Raw genomic sequence first — 23,302 nt, 5'->3', positions numbered from 1 at the left:
GAGAAAAATCTCAAATTATTCTTGCCAAAGAGTTAGTTCAAAAACATTAACTGCCAAAATCTGTATTTTTCCTTTTCTAAAAAGAACATGAAAAGATGTTTCTTGTCAAAATCCTATGTTACTTTTCAGATACTGGGAAAAGCAGACAATTCTCTTAATTTAGCTTGGAATGCCAGATACACACCTCTCACAGAAGTAAAAGGTCAGTCAGTATCCTGAAAAAACAGGGGTTTTTTTTATTTGAAGGAATAAAGCACCTTACTGTGGCAATACTATTATCTGATGATAAGACAAGAAGAGTGAGATATTCATACGTGTTCTTTGGAAACAGCCATCTTCCATTATTATCTTGTTATAAACTCAGACCCATTGCCAGACATTGCCTTTTAAAAACATACAAAAAAGTGAAAGGGAGTAGAATTTGTAGTACCATGAACTGTTTGCTCCACGTAAGTACTGCTCAAGTGCTACTCATCATCTGTGTAGTTTTCTTTTTCCATGCAAACTGGGGAAACACAAGGCTGTATATATTTATTTCCATCAGGTCATGAAATATATTGTCTGTGGTCAGCTAATGAATGGTGCAAAAAGAGAGTGGTAACTTTAATACTCTGACTTTTAAAAGCTCTATGTTACTATCTGCGTGCAATTATTTCAGCTCTCACTTCCTCAAATTTGTTGTGTACTACTTCAGATGAGCACGAACTACCTTTCAAATATAAACAACTGTATTTTAAGAAGGTAATGCACAATAATAAGCTAAGATACTTCCTGCTTGTCAATGTCCAAGTTACTACAGCACACAATGATGAGCCAAGTGAACCTGGCAAAGCCAGACATGGCAGCTGTAAGGATATGAAAATGCTTATCATGCCTATTCAGAGAGTCTTCCTATGCTAACTGATTGCTGCTGAATGTGAAGAACACTGACAATGCAGCCATACTGACCTGTGAAGAAAACAGAAAAGAACAGATGATGCCTCCCAACTTTGTATTACCAGCACAATCCTCTGTTTTGTATTACAAAATCGAAATGTAGTCCTGAAAGTAAGCTATAAGACTCTTACCAAAACTTCAACTGAAATTAAAATGGAAATGTCAGCCACTGTATCCCACTATCCAGTACCCTATGCATTTCCCATTCTTGAACTGCCATCTTTCTGCTTTTGACATTTCAAAAGTAATTTTACTGAAGCTCAGACAAGTGAGATTTACTGTATCTCTTGTAAAAAATACTTTTTCCCCTTCACGAATCTGTATGTCATTTTGTTCCCTTTTTCATTTATGTCCATACTTTGCAGATAATCACTAATTGAACATAGGGATTTCAAAGTCTGACTAGTAGGCCTAGATCATTTCTCTCTGTTGTATTCCTTCTCCAACAAAGGAGCTGTCTACTATTCAATTACAAAAATAGCCCAATTAGTAAGATTAAAGAGCCCCCCATACTAACTCCAAGGGTCTATAATCCTAAGTCAGTTTTCACTTCCAAAATTAAAACCTATCTGCTTCTCCCTGAAACAGTACCTTCCATGCATATGCTTCACATTGTTGACTTTTTAGGTATGGTAGTCATGAGTTGCAACTAATTGCTTAACTATTACTCAAAAGAAAATAGAACAACATTTGAAACTGTTAACTTTCCTTTCCCAGGGGAGTTAAGAGCACCATGAAATATCTGTTAAACTAGTAAAGTTCTTGCAGTATCCATGGTTCTGCAAGAGGTGTTGTTCACATACACAGACACAACTCTAGGCTCAAACTTGAAAAGTCTCCATCAGTTAAATCTACACAGCAAATACGCTCATTGAAAGCTCTTGCATTTGGGACCAGTATCTTAAAAGGAGAAATACTGAGGCATCTCATATGTGCAGCACTCCAAGACAGAAGCATGCAAGGCAACTGTGCACAAGCACAGTTCTTCTAGATACATTCACACTAAGGGTGTGCATACATCCTGATCCTAGGGACACCAAAATATTTTGAGATCTCAGTATAATTCTGGCAGCTAGCCCATCAGATATAGAAGCTTCAAAAACCATTTCATGAGTATACAGGTTTATACGGTTGCTTTGAGATACCCAAGATGAACACATTTCTTTTAAAAATAAATACATCGGTGCTTTTAAATACTGATAGATTCACTAGTGAAGTATCTACAGGAGATAGATATAAACAAAAAGTATTTCACAGATCAGCGGGTTAGACTATTTCAAACTGCAATATGAAAATAAAGGTATTATACATAAACCAACTCCTCAGAACAATATGGTGAGAAATAAAATGTCTTCATCAAAGGAGTAAAAAAATGTTGAATATCCACTGTATAAGACGCTGCTTTCCAGGAATAAAGATAACAGGATTAAATGCTCTCTATTCTTTTTAGGATAGGCAAGAAGGAATTTCTCAACTTGCATGCTGAGGTGACAAGCCCCTAAATAGCAACAGAGCATGGGTACTGGAGAGTAATCAAGTGCTACAAATCGCAAGACAGCTTAGTTCATGGCAAAGCCCCTGAATCCTAAGAGATGAAACACGATGAACATGATGACTTGATTTGTATTCGCGATCAAGTAGCTAGGTATACAGTCGTGATGTTGATGATGTCTTCTGACTTAACAATAGGGGAAGAAAAAGGGTTTTTTTCCTGGAAACACAGATAATATGCTGATTCTTGGGCTGGAGCTAGATATTCGTCTCATTCAAATGAAGTTCATTTTTGAGGGCTGTGTTTTTCAGAGTAAAACTCTGTGAGCCTGAAGCATAATCTCACTGGCTGCTACAACCATTAAAGAACTGAGCATGTGATGTAAATTGCATTGTTCAAATTCCTGGAAAGCTGATAACAGTCTACTTTTAAGGTGTAATTTATGACAGTTTACAAACTAAGCTGGACTTTTGGCCTCAACTCTTCTGTGCAACTCTAGCCCTGTGCCAGTACCATTAGAGAATCAAATGAAAAGTCAGTCATGGAACTGAACTGGTAGAATAAAAACAAACCTGTAAGTAAGTGAACAGATGTCTCCTTTCAAAGTGGAGCATTAGTCCTGGTTTGCAATGCTGAAATCATCCCTGCCCCAAGAACCGACTGTAAATTACAAAATGACTAGGATGATAGTAGGCACAACTAATGAGCAAAAGATGATGCACTGCGCAGTCATGTCCTCAAAACCCCACAGCATCTAAAAAGGAGTTGGTTCAAGAAGCATTTCCAGACTATCAGAACTTGATTAAGTGAATGCAGCAACATTGCCTGTGATGTCTCTCTTCTGTACCATGAGGAAAATGGACCGACTGGTTGACAATAGCCTTATAACATGTTTTCTTTTTAATGAAATAGTTGGGATACTAAAAATAAATTAGATATCCCAGTTTAGACATCTCTGGAGTCAAGAGGCTTTGGTACCAATGCATCAGTATCAGATGATCTCTTTGTGAAGTCCCACAGAAAAGTTACATCCTAAAGGGGCACCAAAACAATCTTTACAGGTGTTGAAATACCATTATTCTCACCTTCTATGATCTACAGCTCCTAGAGCTGAAGACCACCTTTTTTTTTTGTGTGTGTGATCTGCTTTCTCTCCTCCTTGTTGTTCAGTGTTTTACCAGAAGATGGAGAACAAGCTTTTCACCACATAAAAAGCAGGAGTCTTTTGATAACTGCTGCAACTTTTTTTAAAGTTGTTACGTTAAGGTTCCCATGAAAGGCACTTTAATTGGAAGAGGCTAGAGGCAGCTAAGGAGTAGGTGGGATGCAACCAGCATTTATGTCTACATTGTACAAGGACAGACTACCCAACTAAGCTGTCAATCGAATAGAATATTCAAGTAAAAACTTGAATAGCTCTTGAACTAGTTATGCATGTTAAAAAACCCCTTACTAATACAATGTCTAATTTAAACCAAGTCTACCTCAGCTTCCCCATGAGACTTCACTATTTAAGGCATTAGAAACAAATACTATGACAGATGACTTTTAAAGCACTTAAGAGAGTAAGCTAAATGCTTACATACAGTGCGAACCCCATCATACCTCCTGCCCATTTTAAAAAGCAGGGTGTGGGGGGAGATGAGTATCTTTTCCTTTCTCTGTGGCATGACAACCTCTGATCAAGGCATTTCTCCCTATCACCATAATCATAATCCATCTTTATTTCCCTTTCACCTTTGCCTCCAACAAAGAACCTCAAACATAAATGACCTGTTTCCATTTTGGTTTTTTTAGTTGGGATGCTCTACAGGCAAACTGATTTTTAGACTAGAACAAAACTTACATAGAAAAGCATGGATATTTCAAATCTCTCCACTACAAGCATCAGACAGAACAGCACCATCTGAAATACTGCTGCCCTCACAGATATGACAAAATAAAGAACCAGGTCATATCAATGTAAGTCAACAAAATCAGTTTCTATTTATTTAGATCTGTGCACAGAGAGGTCATTTTACAACAAGTCAATGCAGCATTGAACTTCTAATTCATTTCCAAAGCAGTTTAATTAGGCAAATTAAAACTGGTACTAGTTAACTCAGTATTTGTTTACCAAGGCTTAGCACTGTTATCTTGACTTTGTAGCTAGAAAAGTGCTGTGAGAGCTCTTATTAGAATATAACACAAACCAAAATCAAACAGCAAAACTTCAGCAGGTACAGAACATGAGATTGCATTTACAAAACTAAGGATGACAATCAAATCTGACTATCTTTTCTAGTGTACAAGTAGTATTTAAGTTATGGTTATGATCAAAGAACATCAATACCAATTTTTACTCAATTTTAGTTTTTAAAACCTTTCAAGATTTTAAGTTGTTGATGTGCTATTTTTACTTTGATTGTGCCTTCTGAATTGTTTCACAATAAAGTTGTTAAGCAAAGTGTAGCTCTAGAAAGCCAAGATGCCTTTGGCTGAAGAGTCAGCTGATGTTGCTTTAATTCTAATGGAGATACTGACTTGTGCCAGATGAGAGGACTGAAGCCAGGCTCTTAATTCCATCACTTACTACAAGATTGTATTTAAGCAATTGCTTTCATTCTCAATTTCTGCAAGCATGGTGCAGAGCTATCCAATTTTTTTCCCCATTACTACTCCTCTTCTCCACTGTTAGGCTGCAGTTCCAATCTTCTTCACTGTTTTTTTCCTTTTCCTTCAAACAGAAAACTCCATCTGCTTTTACACTTTACACCCCCATACTAACACCATCAGCTTCTCTATCCTGCAGCTGAAAGCAAAGTCAAGTCAAGTCAAGATTAGTCAGTACTGAATTAGTGAGTCCAAGAAATACGAAGTCAAGACAAACTCATTCAGAGATGAAGTTCAAAACCAAAATTTGAGTTTGCAATTAAGTGCTGGTCAACAAAAAGCTCACAATGACTACAGCATTTCAATGCAATGCACCACATAAGGACTGGATCCATACAGCAGAAAAGCTGGTGCTGAGAACCCAAGTCCCCAGTGTATCCACCACAGGAGATCTTATTTCGGACTAGCTTTCAGCTGGTTCCATTAACTGGATACCTACTAGTGGCTGAAGCAGACTGCCTGCAATCACTTCTGCAGCACAGACTGTGGTTTAGTTTCACCCAAAATACATTCAATTTCCACACTGCAAAGGTGCTTCACAATGTAAAACAAAGTGTGGTAAGCAGGGATGATCAGAAGATCACTTTCAAAGTGAACTTCTTGTCTGACCCAGACTGTTAATGTATAGGCACCCACTATTTTGGTTCACATATATCTTCTATAGATATGTTACATTATCTGAAAACTGTTATTTCAACCACTCACTTTCTCGTTCATCTACTGAAGAGAGATATTCAGAACAATAAAAGTAGTTTTGTTATAGTGTATGAGCATGTATATTTTTATACTCTTGTCTCTATTACAGCGTTTCTCCTTCCACAGGAAAAAACCGCACCCTCCATTCTGTCCTCAGAGTGAAGTACCACCTACACAATGGCACTGATTATTATTATTGGTATCTTCAGTACCCAGATACATAGGTATGCATTCTCTAGTATAGATAACCATTGCTTGTTAAGAACTAATGTGGTTAGGTGTTATCTAAACAAAAAAATGGTGTCTCAAATACTTTCAAGTACTCGTTTCCTGAACAGTTTTAAAGGTAATCAGCAAGAGTGTTGCAAAATTCTACCCATCTAGAAGCCTCATTTTTTTTAAAATAAAGATTCTCCTCTATCCTCTTCATTTTTTAATTCAGTCTGAGTTTTCAGAACAACCATGTAAATCTGAAATGTTGTCTATCAAACCAGAACACAAATAATAAACTGAATTATAACTGCAGAATTTTCTTGTGGCAAAACTGCAAAAATACAAAGATACAGATCTAAGTTTTATGCTTAAGCCTCACCAGAAAGGAAAAAGGAGATGCACAGAAACAGCAAGAAATCAAGCCTTATACATACATTTATCTTGCAGTAACTCATGCCTACATTCATACTGAAGGAAAGCTATCCTCCTGGAGATTTTCAGAGGCAACAGTAAGTAAGTTCAGAGAAATACATACACACGGAAGAGGTAATTGTTAAAGAACTGATACTAACTTCTAATTAATTTTGATTTAATAGAAAGAATGAGAATACATTTGAAATCCAGTAAAGGTGATCAACTACCCTGCAATGAATGATTCATCTTCTCAGTTTGTTCAATCCCTACACATTCATATATCTATACAGTAGTTTATATAGTGTCTATATATACACTATATATAGTAGTTTATTATGCAAAATAAGGTTCTTGAATATCATTCCCCGAAAATTACAAAACATGAAAGTTGAGGAAAGATAGAAAGTTAATAAGAATTATCATTAGCTACTTTTTGACTGTTGCCTAAAAAGATTGTCCCCAAATAACCATATCTACTTAGGTCTCCCTCACGGAAGTTTTATTTTTATTTCTTTTCTAATAAATCTCACTGCAGCTCTAGCTACCATGAATGTGTAATAACTAAACAGATTGACACTTCTGAAAATGCAAGAGTACATTGATTATTTGAACTCCCCCCTCCTTTCCCTACATTTATTCACACTACCTAAGGTGTTAATGACCTTGATGGTTCTTTACAACTACTTGACTAACTCACACTCTCACAGTTGCACATCTCTGGTAAAGAGAGTTAAGACTAATGGCAGGAAGAATCCATGTAATGATGATAGACAGCATAAAGAAACTCACCCTTAAGATTAACTTTTTGAAGATTTTTAAACTATTGTTACAATTCAATTTGTAAGGACATTAGCGCCCTGAGTCTTCAGCACACAAGCATAAAAAGTTATCCATGCCTCTTATTCAACTATTTCTACTTCACTAGGCAGATAAAGTAACAACAACAAAAAAAATCTAGGTTTGTCTTCTAATGCATGCAACTTTGAATAGCAGGGAAGTACCACTGCCCCCAATTTACAGATACAAAACCAAGACAGATATAAGTATGCTGTCAAAAACATTTACATTTACATTTCTAAAGGAGAGTCTACATTGAGGAAGGTCTGAAAAAAAGCACCTCAGCAGATAGGGAAGCAGAAACAGAAGAAAAGCTTGCTACTTGTAGCAGGTGCCCTGCTACAACTCTCAGAGTAGTAATTGTGTCATCTACAGTCACCAAGAAAACATCACAAAAAACACAGCAAGGAAGAGAGACAACTGACTCTGGAAAGTTAATTACCAAACATAGAACCTTCTGTTAAGTGATAGAGGGATGTTTCTCTCCCCAAATGTCAAAAGGCAAAAGCAATTTGTATGTTTTTCACCTGGGCATGCTGAACATACTGCATGAGCTCAGATTACTAATTATTAAATTAAAAGAGGGAAAACAAAAGAGAAATTACCTTGGTGCTATTCCTCCCATTATTCTTTAGTCACTATTTTCCTTAAGATTCAAAACCCAGCTAGTTTTAGAAAAAGAACCAGAAAAACCTAGAAAATCAATGGACAGTCTCCCCTTACATACATAAACTGTTTGAAAACAAGTAAATTATTTAAAATAACAGGAAATAACTCCATTAAGCCTCATATTTTGCCATATACAGTAGTAGAAATTATCCTTTTTTAGGCTTGCCTTTAATCTTTCAACATTTTGCATTCAATATGCTCTTTCTGATCTTGTCACTAGTATCTGATTTCTCTTGCATCCTTACATAAGTAGTGAACTTGTCATCCCAACCTTCATATTTTAGTCTGTTTAGTTAAAAACAATATTCAGCAGTTGACTATTAAACAGGCATTTCAGGAATGTGGTGGGATGTTCATTACAGTAAACTTTTATCCTCTGCCAGGAAATCTAAATTACCTATTCTTTTAATTATCAGACAGGCATATGGGCAGATTAAAAATAGGAAGATAGCCAGAAATAACTGTGTCTAATCTAAAAATACGTGCATTTCCTGCAATATAGGTGACTTGAACCTGCTCTCTCAGTCAACTGAAATGAGACATTACAAATATTTCTGTAGTTCATCTGCGTTACATTTTTGTATTAGCTGAATGCAACTTCTCCCACTGCTACTTCAAACCTAATTCTGATGAGAACTTGATAGTCTTCTTCCTCAGTAGCAAGGTTACTTAATTGCCATTTTAAGCTTGTCTATTCAGCACAGTCAAATTGGCATCCCAAAGGATGCTTCCATCTGATCTACATTTCCTGTCAAAGAACAAGGCAACATCTACCTGATTCACACAGCACCTAATAACCAACTGTGTCCTTCTACCAGTGTCAAGTACTGCCACTGTGTCCATGTGTGAGGAAGGAGAGGAGCCAAGATTATACTTTCCCCTGAATATGTTATCAACCCTGAGCAGAACTCAAAGCTCCTGCCATCACACCGATGTGGTTCATGAAGTCTGTCTGGGCATCCAAAAGCAGGGTTCAATTGCCATGCCAGTTTCAACTAGAACATTATGCAAGTTCCAGGTCTGTAGAATTGGGATATTTAAGTTTTACCATCTTCTCTATTATGGATTCATAATCAGAAGTTACTTTTTATCCCAGCTATTCTCTTTGTAAGAGCTGCCCTCCAATGATTAAAGTAAAAATTAAGTTCACATTATGTCTTTTGTGATTCTGAACATTTCACCTCTTCTTGTCCTCGTCCTTGTGTTCATTCTGTTATAAAACAGTGTATTATCACAAGCTTCTGAGACAAGTAGGAATCACAAGACTAAGGAACTCCTTACTCGTAATTTGATTGAATGCCTGATCACTGAATTCATCAAAACAGTATTCAATGTATTAGATACATAAGTATCAAACAGGATTTATCTATTCACCAGAATCAATTCTCTCCATCATTTTGAATAACAGAAGACAAAAGGAGTCCTACCAAATTCTGTTATGATATACAGGAGACTGAGAAAGCAACACCATACTCACTCTCAGCTCAAATTAAAACCCTTAAGATAACTGCTATAACCCAAAAGACAGCAGAGTTACAAAATAAAGACTGGTCTTTACCCTAAAGAATTTTACTGCAGGGAGTTAAGTTTCTCAAAGCAACAAATGCATCTGTCCAGCAGTTAGGAGAGAATGAACACTAGGAGTCAGTATCTGAAGCTGCATGGAGCTTTGGCAGAAGTCATTCACATTACATGAGTCCCTATAAGGACAAAGAATTGTGTTACCAGCTCAGAATAATTAACAAAACAATCAAGTGAGAACTACATTAGTTAGCACAGGATTTTCCTGATTCTCTGATGAAAGATTAATTTACTTCAGCTTCATACAGGGAATCATGAAGCCAGAATATTACATACCAGAAGACTGTACAACCGTTACAGAAGAGAAGATGGAGAAGAAATTTGATCAAACTATTCTTACCAAAAACTACAGGCACATGTTTTTGCAAGTTTAGTCCAATTTCCTACTAGATCAGGCCTATTTTCACAGAATAATTTCATAAAGCTCCACTGCCTTTTTGATGTTACATATACCTTCTTTCTGAATGTCTTTGTTCTGCCAAGTACTAGATGTTATTAGATTAACTCTTCCCAAATGAAAGCAGTGCAGTTTACCCTTAGAGATGAAAGATCCCAAAAATAATACCATGGAGTTCTCTTTAATGCATATTTGGAAAGACAAATAGAAAAAAAATATTCCACACCTCAAAAAAAACACCTGCACATTTCTTAAAACACGAGACAAAGTTCTTAACATATGCAAAAGCACAGATCTAATAAAATGGGGAATACTATTTCAAAAGATAGTTTCAAGTCCTATTGTTTACCTGTTATTTAAACTTAAATTTGCAACTTGTTTACATAATCATTTTAGAGAAGCTGATGGCATAAGAATGTCATGTTCGTTCCCCTCATGAAAACTAAAGAATTATACACACTGTACTACAACTGCTCAAGAATTTATATGGAGGCCTTTAAAAACAACACTAAAAAAAATTTTTGATAGATATAAATCACTGCCAGGACCACTGTTTCTTGAAGATATGCTCCATACATATCACAATGTAACAATGGAAGCAAAGACTCCCTAGAAGAGCACTTTTTTTTTTTGCTGCCTTCCCTCCTGATCAATGGTTTGAGGTATCCGTTCTCTAACAAAATATAGAAAACAGACTGAACATTCAAATAGATACATAATTTCCTTTTCAAGAAACTGAGACATACTGTGGATATTTTGATAAAATGAGATGCCTTACTGAACATTAATATTAACAAATATATATATTCCTTGTACAGTCCTGCACAATAAGGAAGATATTTTCCATAGTCAATATTTCATGTTTTTTAGACAGTGAATCTTCAACAATTGTAGTTTTAGAAAGCGACCTAGACATTATTGATATATATTGTTCAAAAGTGGGGAAAAAAGTTTGGATTTGTGGGAAAAGGAAAAGGCAGGAATATATATGCCAGTACAGAAAGTACCTAACATGTTTAGTTATGCTAGCATAGATGTGCAGCTATTGTTTACAGCCAACCACTATGAGTAAATTGAAGTCTACAGTAAGCTCTTCAGATTTTTTTTTTAATGGCTGAAGGACTGTGTAAAGCACAATGCCTCACAGTCTTTGAATGGGCAATAAGAATCAAGGATATTATGGAGGAAAACTAACTGTAACCACACTTCATACCCTGCAAGTATTAACTTTTGGCTAAAAGTATTAGAGAAATGGTAGTTTGCTGATAGGAGGGGTTTTCTCAATAACTTTAGTAAAAGCATCAAGTAACTTTAACCCAGCAAAAATTGTGCATCAGGGTAACTATGAAACTAAGTATCTATTTGCTGAACTGAAAGCTTTTTTCTTTCCCACAGTAACTAATGGGAATGCTTGATTTAGTATCATATGCAGCACCTTACAGAGAAAGGTGAGCTTTTGTAAAGATTCTGAAGTTTTGTTAATTTTAATCCCTCCATCTACATTTTGTCATCTTCTTAACTACCTTCATTTGTTATGATTTGAGAACCATTGCTCTTCTCCAGACTATTTGTACTTGGAAGGATAAATAGTATGTTTTACAGGAAAAGTACTTAAATCCTAAGTTTTACATAGGTTGTCACCTTCTTACTGAATTCTTACTAGATTGTTGCCTTCCCTGCAGGTAAGTACTTCAAAACCACATAGATTCCAAGGATATAGTAACAAAGTGAAAAGGAAAGGGAGGGAAAAGGGAAAAATTTTAAATCAAGGACTGCAAAAACTCTGTTCACAAAAGTGAAAACTGGAGAAAGACTGAAAATAGCCTTGAAAATCTAAGGGGTGCTTCCAACAGAAAAGGAATATGCTACTTTCCATGTCTGCATAGGATAGGATACATCACAGTAGTCTTAAATTGCAACAAGAGATTAGAGATCAAGTTAGACTGTAATGGGGAAAAAAAAAGCCAAACAAAACAAATGTTTGAAGGCAAAGATAACTGAACTAAAATGTATTATTCAAGGAGTTTTCTTGGAATGTTTCTTACTGGAAATTTTTGAGAACAGGTTAAACAAGCATTTGTAGCTATAGCTTACCAATAATTAATCCTGCTTTGGAATCATGATCTAGCTGACTGAGATATCTTCCAGATACATGTTCCATATGGGGAAAATACTGCCAAAACCAGATAGCTCAAAAGGGAAGTTTTCAAAACTAAAACACAACATTGTTATGTGTTCTTTCCTAACTGTCTACCTATATTTAAGGAGTTTTTAAACACAGAAGAAACAATTTATTCAAAAATCAAGAATACAAATAATTCCTTTTACATTTATGGTGATTTACAAAAATGAAGAGACTTGATATGTATTACAGCAGATGAAAACTGTCACCAAAATGAGTTTAAGGTTCCCTTCATCTGCCCAACGATAATATTAAAAGGCTGTTATTAAAGATTTGGCTTTTTTCATAAGCAGATTATAAAGAAAACACACATCTAAACCTAACTGCACCAGTTCTGGTTGTCCAAGTAACCTAATACTTAACTGGGAAACAATTCAAATAAACTACAGAAAGCTACATTTTACAAGATCATTACACTTGGTAAGACATGAGCTAAACACACACTGAAGTAAACTTGCTGCCTGAACATGTTAGCTATCTCAAAAAAGAAAAAAAATAATCCATGTATATCACATCTTGGTACTTTTCATGCTCAAATATATTTGACTAAAATTATCACGACAAAAAAAAAAAAGGACTGACAGCATGGCAGAAAGCTTAGACATGAGGATGATTAGAAAAGCAAATCAATGAGATTCTAATTTTCAGAGATACACAAGTAGAAAAAATTTCTACACAAGTAGAAAAACTATTTCAGTCACATCCACTTACTTTGATACAGGAAAATTTGTATTAATAAAAACTTACAGTACAGAGCTCAGAAGTTCTAATGAAGACTAGCTCCAATCTGGCATGATGCTGAGGCTTGATGCCATTACTGAGGGCAAGGACTAGAACAATTACACTCATTGGTTAGACTTACCCTAAACAGTGAGGGTGTTTTTTTCTAAACGCATACACATTACATCCAGATATGCACACACTGTATTTATTTGAAAGCAAGACAATTTTCCTGACTCCCCGTAGTTTAACTTAGAAAATCAGGGGGGGTCATTTCCGCACCCCCACCAGGTCAATAAGATAATGACTGTTTGACATGGCAGGTCTTATAGTAATGAAGGAGCACAAAAATGCCTGAGGCAGCTTAAAGTTTGCATGAGATGACACAGTGATGACAGTTGTTTTTCCTCATGCACTTGGGAATCTGTGTGGTGTACTATAGTTTAATGGATTCCTTGTGATTTCTGGCAGCTGTATATCTCTCCCTGAATAGCAGATCATCTGGAGGTCACAGGTACAAAAGCAAAATGGAAAAGTATTAGAAGATATGATGGAAATCTTACACACGTGGTAACGTATACAGAAAAATCTAGCAATTGTGAGACCAGGAAGAAACACAGTGTGGTAGAGGCAAATGTGCAAAGATGAAAACACCAAAACAGAAGCATTTAAGGTTAGGCTCAGTGTAGAAGTCACTCACTGGACTCAAAAGAAAACACTTTTTACTTAAAGAAGTTGTAGAATTTGTGCATACTCAAAAGAAGAGACAGAGACCTGGTTACACAGGAAATCATTAAACTGAAAACTCAAAAAATAGCAACCTTACCAACATTCACATTCCAGCAGTTTGTGACTATATTATGTAAAGATCACTATTAGCTGTTGAGCCAAACAAAATCAATGGTGGATGTCTACCTACACACTCAATGAAGAGTTCAATGAATGTTGTCTGGAGTAAGATACCAGGTGTGACATTAAGAAAAAGATGAAATGTTTTCTACTTGTATTAAAAGGGCATCTGACATTTTGCTGATGGTATTTTTCACCATCAGTGAACACCAATCTTACAGTCACATCAGGAGGAAGGACATCACAACTGCAGGTGCTTAATGAAATAGCAAATAAGCCTTTCAAAGACTGTTGAGGTCTTTACATACAGAAAGACTCCTGGCAAGGGATCATACTCTAATTCCTACAGGAAAAAAATGAAGAAGCCTACTGAAACACTTACTTGTCATTGGATTAAGACAGACTGGGTTTGGATAAATCCAGAAGTTGTAGCTAACAGGTTTAAGACAGACTTTATTTCAAATTCTATGGACAGAACTGAAGATTATTTCTGTCATCTTGAGTCTGAAGAGGAAGCTGAGAATACAGAAACCAAAAGGGAGAAGATGACAACAGTGAAGAGGGTGACAGCACCAGAAAGTTGTGAAGTCTGTGAGGTGTAAAAACTGAAAGCCAATTGTAGTAAGGTATAAGAGAAGAAAACAGGACTAAACTCCAACAGCAACAAATCATTAGTGAAAACTTTGTAACTTTATAGTATATTGATTACAGGTATGTAATTAAAAAAGCTTTTTATGTAGAGCTATCTTTGTTTGCTTTTAGGAGCAACACCTTATATTTGGATTAGTACAGTATATATTCCCTAACATTACCAAGATCTACTCTTAGCATGTCAGCACACACACACACACACACAAAAAAAGCGTACGACCTTAAGGTAGGACCAATATGCACGTTCCCCAACTAATACTTCCCTAGTACCTCAACACACAATAAACATCAGTTTAAAACAGTAGGAACAAACTCTATGCAGTCACATCAGTTAAAACCAAGCTTTTTTAAAAGAAGTTTTGGTTGTTTGTTTTTTTTTTTTTAAAGTAGCTAAAAACCTTCGCATGCCCCCCCCCATTTTTCCATCAGCATTACACTTTTGCTGCTAGTGCTAAGAAGATCCTAGGTTAATATTTAGTAAACTGTCTACACTAGAAGGCTATTAACATGTCTACTGATGGCTAAGCACACTTGTTAACATATTTTAAGACAGGATTTTCTCATAACAGGCAGACATGACAAGACAACCAACAGATGAGACAAAAAGTACAGGCAAAGTTGTTGAGGAAGGATAGCACAACAGTCCAAATATTTTGGACTCACTATATGTTGACAACCTGTACATTAGTACAACAAACCTGACCACCTTACAGTTTTGGAGAAAAGAAAAAAACCTCAGAAGCAGATTCAGAAGAGAGATGAAAAGTCAAAAATAACAATGGAGGGAAGACCGATAAGCTCAAAGATGAAACATGCCAGCTACAGAAAAATAGTCAGGATAAGTAGAGGTACCACAAAGATTTCACAGCTAACTAGCTACAAAAGAAAATTTGTTACCAGCCTGCAATTTGGTATTTAAGAAAATAAAGGTTACATTGGTTAATGACCAACTGGAAGGGAACACAGCCCATAGTGAAGAGCTCCGATACACCCATCAGCATCACGTTCACCTAGCTCTCTCAGGGAAAAAACCCAAATGTTTTGGTCTCTTCTAACTGAACACAATGAACAATCACCTTTAAGAGCAAAGTTTGAAAAGAATCTAATCAGCCACCACACGGTGACAAGAACAGCAATCTTTCTTTGGACCATTCTGAATTCTTGCAAAATTCACACTTTCAATTTTTAGTCGCTACAGCTGAAGATACTTGTTTTGTCTGCCCCAGTCTGCACACATATTGTTTGTGACAACATAACCGTTTGTCACAGAATTGCTAATTACCAAATTGCAACAGAAGAGCATGAATCACAATTAAAAAGTAATCTTACATATATCCGTACGGATGTGAATTTCACTTGATAACAATTAAAAATAATGCTCTCTATTGCATGCTAACAATGGTGAACACAACTACATTCACACAGATATGGTACAGGATTAAGGTCCAGTCTATAAACCCCTTAAAATTTAAGAATAATTGCATAATTTCACAGTGCAATCAGCAGCAAAACACAAAAATATTTATAGCTAATTAAATGCTGCATATAAAATGCATCAAAGTAAACTTTATTCTTACAAGAGAAGAAAACAGTTCTATAATTTTATCTTCTGTCAAGGTACAAGGGATCTCGTTTTTCTGTGTTTGTAACACTTGTACTACACTGTTGGATTATAAACATTGAAACAGTCCAAACTGAGATTTTTCAAAACCAGATAAGGGATTTGACCATACAACTCCCACTTAATTTAATTAGAGTAGAATACTTAAATCCCTTATTCACCTTTGAACCAAAGGACCTTTCAATGCTCTACTGCACATTCTTTAGCTTCCTTGTGTATGAAAATACGCTTATTTCTCAAACATTATGCTACTCACTTCATTTAAAAAAAAAAATTTAAAAGTTGATTTATGGCAACAAGCTATGTGGTTGCTGGGCTCCAGAGTCACTACCTGGCAAAATAAAATAAGGACACAAGACTTTTCAAGTTCTGTGTAGTTATTTCATGCCGAGAAACTAAGCACAGAAAAAAAAAAAAAAGGCAGGTGAAATCATACTGACATAAACACTAACATACTTCTTCAGCGCTGCACTTCCAGACTTAAATATAAATAAGACTCTAAGTTTTGTATATATGACCAGTCAAATTATTCTTTCATGCATATATATTCAAAGACTTTATGCTAGAAATCATGGCAGATGCCTTTAAACTTATTTAAAAGAGATTTCTGAGATGGCTTTTACTATTACATGACTTTTCTGTAACCTCTGTCATGCAGTGCAAGCTAAGTAGCTAAGCCTACTATTTGAATCATAAATGCTATTTTGTGTTAGCCCCAATAAAGGATTAAAATTGTAGAAGAGGCTGAATAAGTATTTTGGCATCACCAGCACAGGTGAACAGATTCAAAAAATCTCTGTTGAACCAGTATAAAAAATATCTGCCCAACAACAACACTATTTAATACATTAAGCATCTGTTTAGACCTCGGTTTAAACTTTGAAAAGCAGGATCTTTCAATATTGAATGGCATGTGTTAACTCTCAGTGTTACACATCAGCCTTCAGCCTGCAAAAACAGATACAGCCTTCCTATAAATCTTGGTGTAGAAGGGACAGTAACTCATTTCAAAACAGCATGGATTTTTATCTAAGTCAGTTTCTACACAACTGTTTTGTCCAGTGATACTTGTTTTTAAAAGGTGTACTTTTAAGAAAATTAGTAAACTTGGGCCTTGCAATGGACTTTTGCAAAAGCCATTAAAATAATAATAAGAATATTATTTTTTGTTAAACTTTAAATCAATTAGTCAATTACTGAAGTCACTCACTAAGCACACGCAACCATAACTTCCGTGATAATTCTGCTTTACACACCAGTAATCTACTCTGTACCTGTCAAGGATGGTGTCTTCGTTCCCACCTACCCAAGTACTTCAGTTCAATGAAAAGCTCATTCACAAGTTAGAGGTTGAGCCAGAGACACGAAAGCCAGATTTCCACCTCCCAGTGTATGAATTTAAGAAAGTAGGCAGAAAGATTAAATAGACTGAGAACACAGTGATCTGAACCAACATAAACCAGTCTTGTTTCTGTGCATCTACACGGACATTCTACCCAAATACAATATGATAAATTTTGACTGGAGAAAAAGAACCTGAAATACGATTCCCGTACACATGAAATAAAATACGAGAAAGGAATATGCTTAAAATATTTAGCAGCAAATCTCCCTGGTTAGCAAAAAGTAGAGCCCAGTTTAATGCAGAAGTGACAAAGGTGTAAATTACCATGCTACAATGGCTACCACCAAGAATCAACTCTTTAAGAAAACAGATACAAAATCACAAAGAAAACACCATTCAAACCGACCGTGTGAATTCACTCTTATCCGTTCCACCTTTTAATAATTTGCCTACATTCCATGAATGGGTGACAGTAATGCGTAAACAAGCATTATCACTTTTATCAGATAGACTATTAAACCCATAGTAAAGCCACAGAAGTAGCGGTTTCTGTGAATTTCTGTGGCCTAAAATATTTAAGAACTTGTTTTATGCCTTGTGTCATACCTAATGCTAGCTGAGAAAGGACATCTGAGAGAAATCAGGGCAACGTATAGATGCATACGTGACTAAAATGGAGCGGTTTGTTTTAACTGTAGAGCTAGCACCACAAAGTTTGTTTAGAAAGGGATACTCAGCAGGGTCACCAGTTCAGAAGAAACACCTGCAAACACCCCTGCTTCAGGACCAGCCCAAGCCCTCGGGAAGCAGGCCTTTTCCCGACGGCAGTCACAGCCAGAATAATTACACACAATGGTGCTTCAAACAGTGACACTGCTCAGGAGCCCTCTCCTGAGGTGGGGTTGCGCTCCCTTGACAGGGCGAGAAAACGGCGAGCAGCATCGCAGACCTGCCACCCATCACTGGCGACTTAGTTTAGTCCACCGCCACTTCACCGCCTTCTCTTTCCCAGGGTGGCGAAAACTCCGCTATCCCCCTAGGGTATGAGATAGGGAAGGGAGAGGGGAAGGGAGATAGGGAAGGGGGAGGAGGAGCGGGGTACTCGGACATAGAGCAGGAGCCCCGTGCAGAGGGGAGCCGGGACGGGCTTTCAGATCCTCGCCGGCCCCTCGGAGGAGAAGCGGAGCCCCCATCTCCAGACTGCCGCCTCCCTCCCTTCGCCCCGCGCTTCGCCTCCAGGGGAGGAGGGGTGCCGAAGGGAAGGGGACGGGGAGGGGGGGCCCTCGGTCCGCCACCGCCAGGAACAAAGGGCCCTTCGATAAGCCGAGCCGCAGAGCACAACAAAGGGGCCTAGAGACCGCGAGAACCGGGGCGGCCGCCGGGGAGGGGGGGAGGAGAGGCGGGGGAAGGGGATTACAGGCCCGGCCGGAGCGGCTCCCGGCGCAGGGGGGCGGGCCGCCTCATCTCAGCCCACAATGAGCGGCGGCGGCGGCGTCAATCGCCCCGCGGCGCCCGGCCCGGCCCGGCCCGGAGCACTAACTCCCAGCGCCCCCTCCCCCGCCCGGGCCAACCGCCGCACCGGGCCGTTGGCTGCGGCTCCCCCCCGGCGTCCCGGCGGGGGCGGCGCTGCTCCCGCCCGCCCCCCGCGCTCCCTCTCAGCCGGGCACACGCACACACACAGCCGGCGGGGGAGGGGAGAGTGCGGGCGGGGGCAGGGAAGGGAAGGAAGGGAAGGCAAGAGGCGGCCTGACCTGGCAGAGCTGCTTGCAGTACTCGGTAGCCGCTTGCACCGCCGGCTCGGGGCTCTCCCGCAGCCCCGTCTCTAGCTCCACCAGCCGCTCCCGCAGGCGCCGCAGCTCCAGGAGGTCGCCACCTAGGCTACCGCTCTCCTGCTCGGCCTCCTCGTCCGCCATCTTCGCACCCCGCTCCGTCGCGTACGCAGCCCCCCCCTCCCTGCCTCGGCCTCCCGGCCCCCCCCGCTCCGTTTCCAGGTCACGTGATTACACAATGCCACGTTCCGGGGAGGGGTCACGTGCGGGAGAAGACGGGGGAGAGCGCGCGCGCGCGCTCTCCGTCCCCCGCGGCGCAGGACTGGGCCGGGGAGGGGCGAGAGCGAGAAGGGGGTGCGTCTCCGCGCGTCACGTGACGCGACGCCACGCGCTCGGCGGCCGCGCGGCCACGTGACGGCCCTCCCCGCCCTCCCGCCGACGGGTTTTGGCGGCAAATGGCAGCAAATGGCGGTGGCCTGGGCTTGCGGGGCGGCCCTGCCTCCTGGGCCTGCCGCAGAAGGGCCTCGCTAGGGCGGCCCTCGCCGCTCGCCCTCGAGCTCCAAAGGTGGCGACAGTTTACGCGTGGCCTGGTTGTCCCAGAGCTGCACTCCCCTTGCTGGCCGTCGTTGCGTGGAGCGAGGCTGTGGCTCTCCCCAGGGGCCTTAATGGGTTATTTCCTCGCCGCTTCTGCCTGAGAGCACTGTGTGGTACCAAACACTGCTGGGTCAGCCGTGGTCAACACCTCTGGGGTTTTGTTGCATGCCGTTCCCTCTTCTTTCTTCTCCTGCAGGAAGTAACAGGGTGTGTGAGCCTCAAGGATGCCACTGCGTTGTCTTCTTCATACCTGGATTGTCCTGCTTTTATTATAATTGGGAGTGAGAAGTATGGCTTTGCTCTTCAAATGAAGCAATTGAGATCTGGAGGTTCTGGAGGGCTTTGTTGCCCACAGGGTCCTGGTGTTGGGCCGACCTCCCTTTTGCACACTGGTGATGTCCTCAGAAGAGTGGAAAGCTCCAGTGGTGGGCATAGACCTCCCTTGCATCTGCTTGAGAAGCTGAGGAGACTCACCTGTCACAGGTATTGGAAATACTGGAGATTGGCCTGAGGCGTTGAATCTGATGAGGAGGAAAACATGGACCTGCTGAGCACTGAGTTGGCATGGATTCATGTTTTGCAGTCTTCTAGGCTGTATAGGTTGACACAGGTTGACGGCTTCACACTCTTCGCGTTGATAGTGTTCATCGAGGAAGTGAGGAGGGAATGTGTTACTGCAGTGAGAGCACTGTCTGTCGGGACTGGATCATTTCTCTTAGCCAGCCAGCAGTGAGAGAAGGTGTGCTTTGTTAGGCTGGGCATTTCACATCATCTGGAAAATGAGGAACACTGGTATTTTGCACTAGCTTAAATCAGGTGTAACGCTTTTGGCTGGAATAGACTGTAGCTGCAGATTCCTCAGTATGTCAGTCAGTCTTGCTCAGCCCCAGCTTTAATACAATATCCTACACCCACTAACTTATCTCGTATGACCATTGGACTGATTTGATGATTATGTTCTCTTTTTTTTTTGTCACGAAGGAAAACTAGCGCTACCTACTGCTTGCATGCAGTTGAAAGCTGAGGTATATGATGGAACGAACACTAAATTGGGGCTGGAAAGAAAAGAGGTTCCTCCAAGATTGCAGAAACGTTAGTCTGCAAGTGTAGACATTCGCAGCCATAGTATTGAATATGCAACGTTTTGGAGACGGGCCTGGAGGTCTGGTCCAAAAATGACTGCATTGGGTCATAGCAGTAAACCCAAAGTGGTATGTTTCTAGTTTCCCATACAAGTAACCAAGTAAATATCTTGTTTGCCATTGTAAGCTAAGTTTCTGATTTTTACTGTACATGAAACCCATTCTGTTCCAAGCAGAAGAGAAAACTTTCAGCTTTCCCACTTAAGGCTTAATGTAGTACCAGAAAAATCTGACTGGTTTGCATGTATTCCTCACCACCAAACTGCCTGTAACACCAGTACTAATGAGTGATGCAAATAGTAGAAACAACGGCACAAAGACCTATTTATTCTTTCTCAATCACTTAATTTATCTGCAGGAGCTCAAATAACTTCTCTGGATAACTCTTTCAGTCCTATATGGTGCTATTTGTAATTATTTTCACTTGAGGGTAAACCACAATAGCCAAATTCATATTCATAGTCTGTCCTTGTCTTAGCTTGCTGTCTTGTTTCCTCCTTGCCCAGAGGGTTTTCTGAATTGAGCCCAGGCCAGGAAGGAAGGAGAAACATGGAGCATGAGTTTCTTCCTCATGCAAAAGGGTAGCACTTGGAGATGGTAGAGTAAGGGTTGTTTGTTTTGTTCTCATCAGGGTCAAGTGGAAAGGAGCCTGTCCTTAAGCTGTCCTACCCTGAAGAGGACTTGCACTTAGGCCTCCAGGGGCCTTGTGCAAGGGAGGATTCCTGTCTTTAATCACGATTCACAGGCAGTTAATTGCTAAGCTTATACCTAAGAGACCAAGGAAGGAATTAGTAAGTAGAAGGAATGACCACAAACAGCGGTGAATAAGGGAGGAGTTCTTTTTTTCTTGTTTAACAACAGTGAGAATATGATGACAGCTACTGAGGCAAGCATGGCGGTGGCCTGAGGAAGAGGAAAAAAATGCTGGGCACAACCAGATACAAAGCTGTGGTATTTGTCCTGTCTTTGAATCCTGACAGAAACTACACTGTGGTACATAGAGGTCATGGAAGAGAAGAGCTGGTGCCTGACGGTGACAGGAGAGAAAGAGATTATGTGGAGAAGACAGTCTTTTCAGATACCTATTTTCTCTTGAGGGGCAGACTATGCGACGGTGAAAGAATGTGAATATAAGAGAGAGGAGGCTTACTATTGCAGGGGAAATATAGTGAAGGAAGGCATTTGCTGTACTGGAAAATACAGAGAAGAAAGAAGCAGATGAGGAAGATGTATGTATGGGTGTCGTGGTTTAACACCAGCTGGCAACTAAGCACCACACAGCCGCTCGCTCACTCTCCCCCAGTGGGATGGGGGAGAGAATCAGAAGAGTAAAAGTGAGAAAACTCGTGGGTTGAGATAAAGACAGTTTAATAAGTAAAGCAAAAGCCGCGCACGCAAGCAAAGCAAAACAAGGAATTCATCCACCACTTCCCATGGGCAGGCAGGTGTTCAGCCATCTCCAGGAAAGCAGGGATCCATCACACGTAGTGGTTACTTGGGAAGACAAACGTCATCACTAGCTACTATATAGTAGCTACATACTAGCTACTATAAAGAGAATTAACTCTATCTCAGCTGCAACCAGGACAATGGGGAAGGACAATGAATCCCATGGAGGGGGGGAACTCAACCAAAACAGTCCATGGAACAAAAAGAGGGTGGAGATTGTGAGAAAGAACAGAAAAAGGATGGAAGACTGGAAGGGGAAGGACCTGAGTTTTACACCAGTACAACGATGGGATTTCTTGTTAAGAAGAATTAACAGTAATAACTAGGGTGTGCTAGAAATAAAGACTTAAGATAAGGGCTTGTGGCAGTAAAGATTCCTCATCACCAAAAATTCCTTTGGGATTCAGATACACTCTTCCCTGCTCTTGTACTCTTGCCACTTCCTTGACTGACTCCGTATTTCCACAGTGTGGTGTTTTCCTAGCTCCACACTTCGATTCTCATGTCTCAAATAAACCCGTCATTAAGAGGAGGCATATCCTATGGCTCTTCAGATACTCTGCTTGTATGTTGTGGGATGCTGGGCCTGCCTAGAAACGCATAAGAGAAAAAGGAGTCTTCATGATCTAAGCTCCCCTATATGTGGATTACTTACCTATCCGTTGTTTGAAATAGCTTTAAAAAAATAAACAATTTATGTGATGTCCCACCACTGTTTTTAAGATGCTGGAAGAGGAAAATTAAGCGAATAGCAAGAGGAGTACCAGAAGTTAGGATGACGGACAGCAAGGAGAGAGGGTTGGAATAGTGATGAAAGTATTTCTTAGACTGATAGTTGGGAGGAGGACTATTAACTCTTCCAGGGAGAATGTCATGTTAGCAAGAAACAACTGTGATGTTTGTGTGTCACTGGAGCCCTGGCAACAAAACTAGGTCTTTTAGGGATAACGGGAGGTATGACAGAATAGAAATTAGGACAGGAACACACAAATATTAAAACACGGTGTTTGGGAGGCAAAGGGGATTGATGGAGGATTAGAACTTGCAGTGTGATAGATATTAAAGAAACAAACAGCGATAGGAAAGATAAAGT

General features: G+C 39.6%; 1 protein-coding gene across 2 annotated transcripts in view; it reads right to left on the bottom strand.

Moving 5' to 3' along the window:
- The window catches only part of ZNF292 (zinc finger protein 292), a 57,591-nt gene extending 38,398 nt beyond the window's left edge, over positions 1–19,193 (bottom strand). For both annotated transcript variants that reach the window (XR_012041407.1, XM_072855416.1), the window contains exon 1: positions 19,007–19,193. Coding sequence is in view for 1 of the 2 variants with exons in the window: in XM_072855416.1 (XP_072711517.1) it covers positions 19,007–19,168 (162 nt within the window). In the remaining variant the exon portion in view is untranslated. The remainder of the gene's footprint in view (positions 1–19,006) is intronic.
- Between the last annotated feature and the right edge of the window lie 4,109 nt (positions 19,194–23,302).

The sequence above is a fragment of the Ciconia boyciana genome, chromosome 3 (assembly GCF_034638445.1).
Source record: "Ciconia boyciana chromosome 3, ASM3463844v1, whole genome shotgun sequence".
Lineage (NCBI taxonomy): Eukaryota > Metazoa > Chordata > Aves > Ciconiiformes > Ciconiidae > Ciconia > Ciconia boyciana.
The sequence above is the reverse complement of the archived record's forward strand: the minus strand, read 5'-3'. Positions and strand labels throughout refer to the sequence as shown.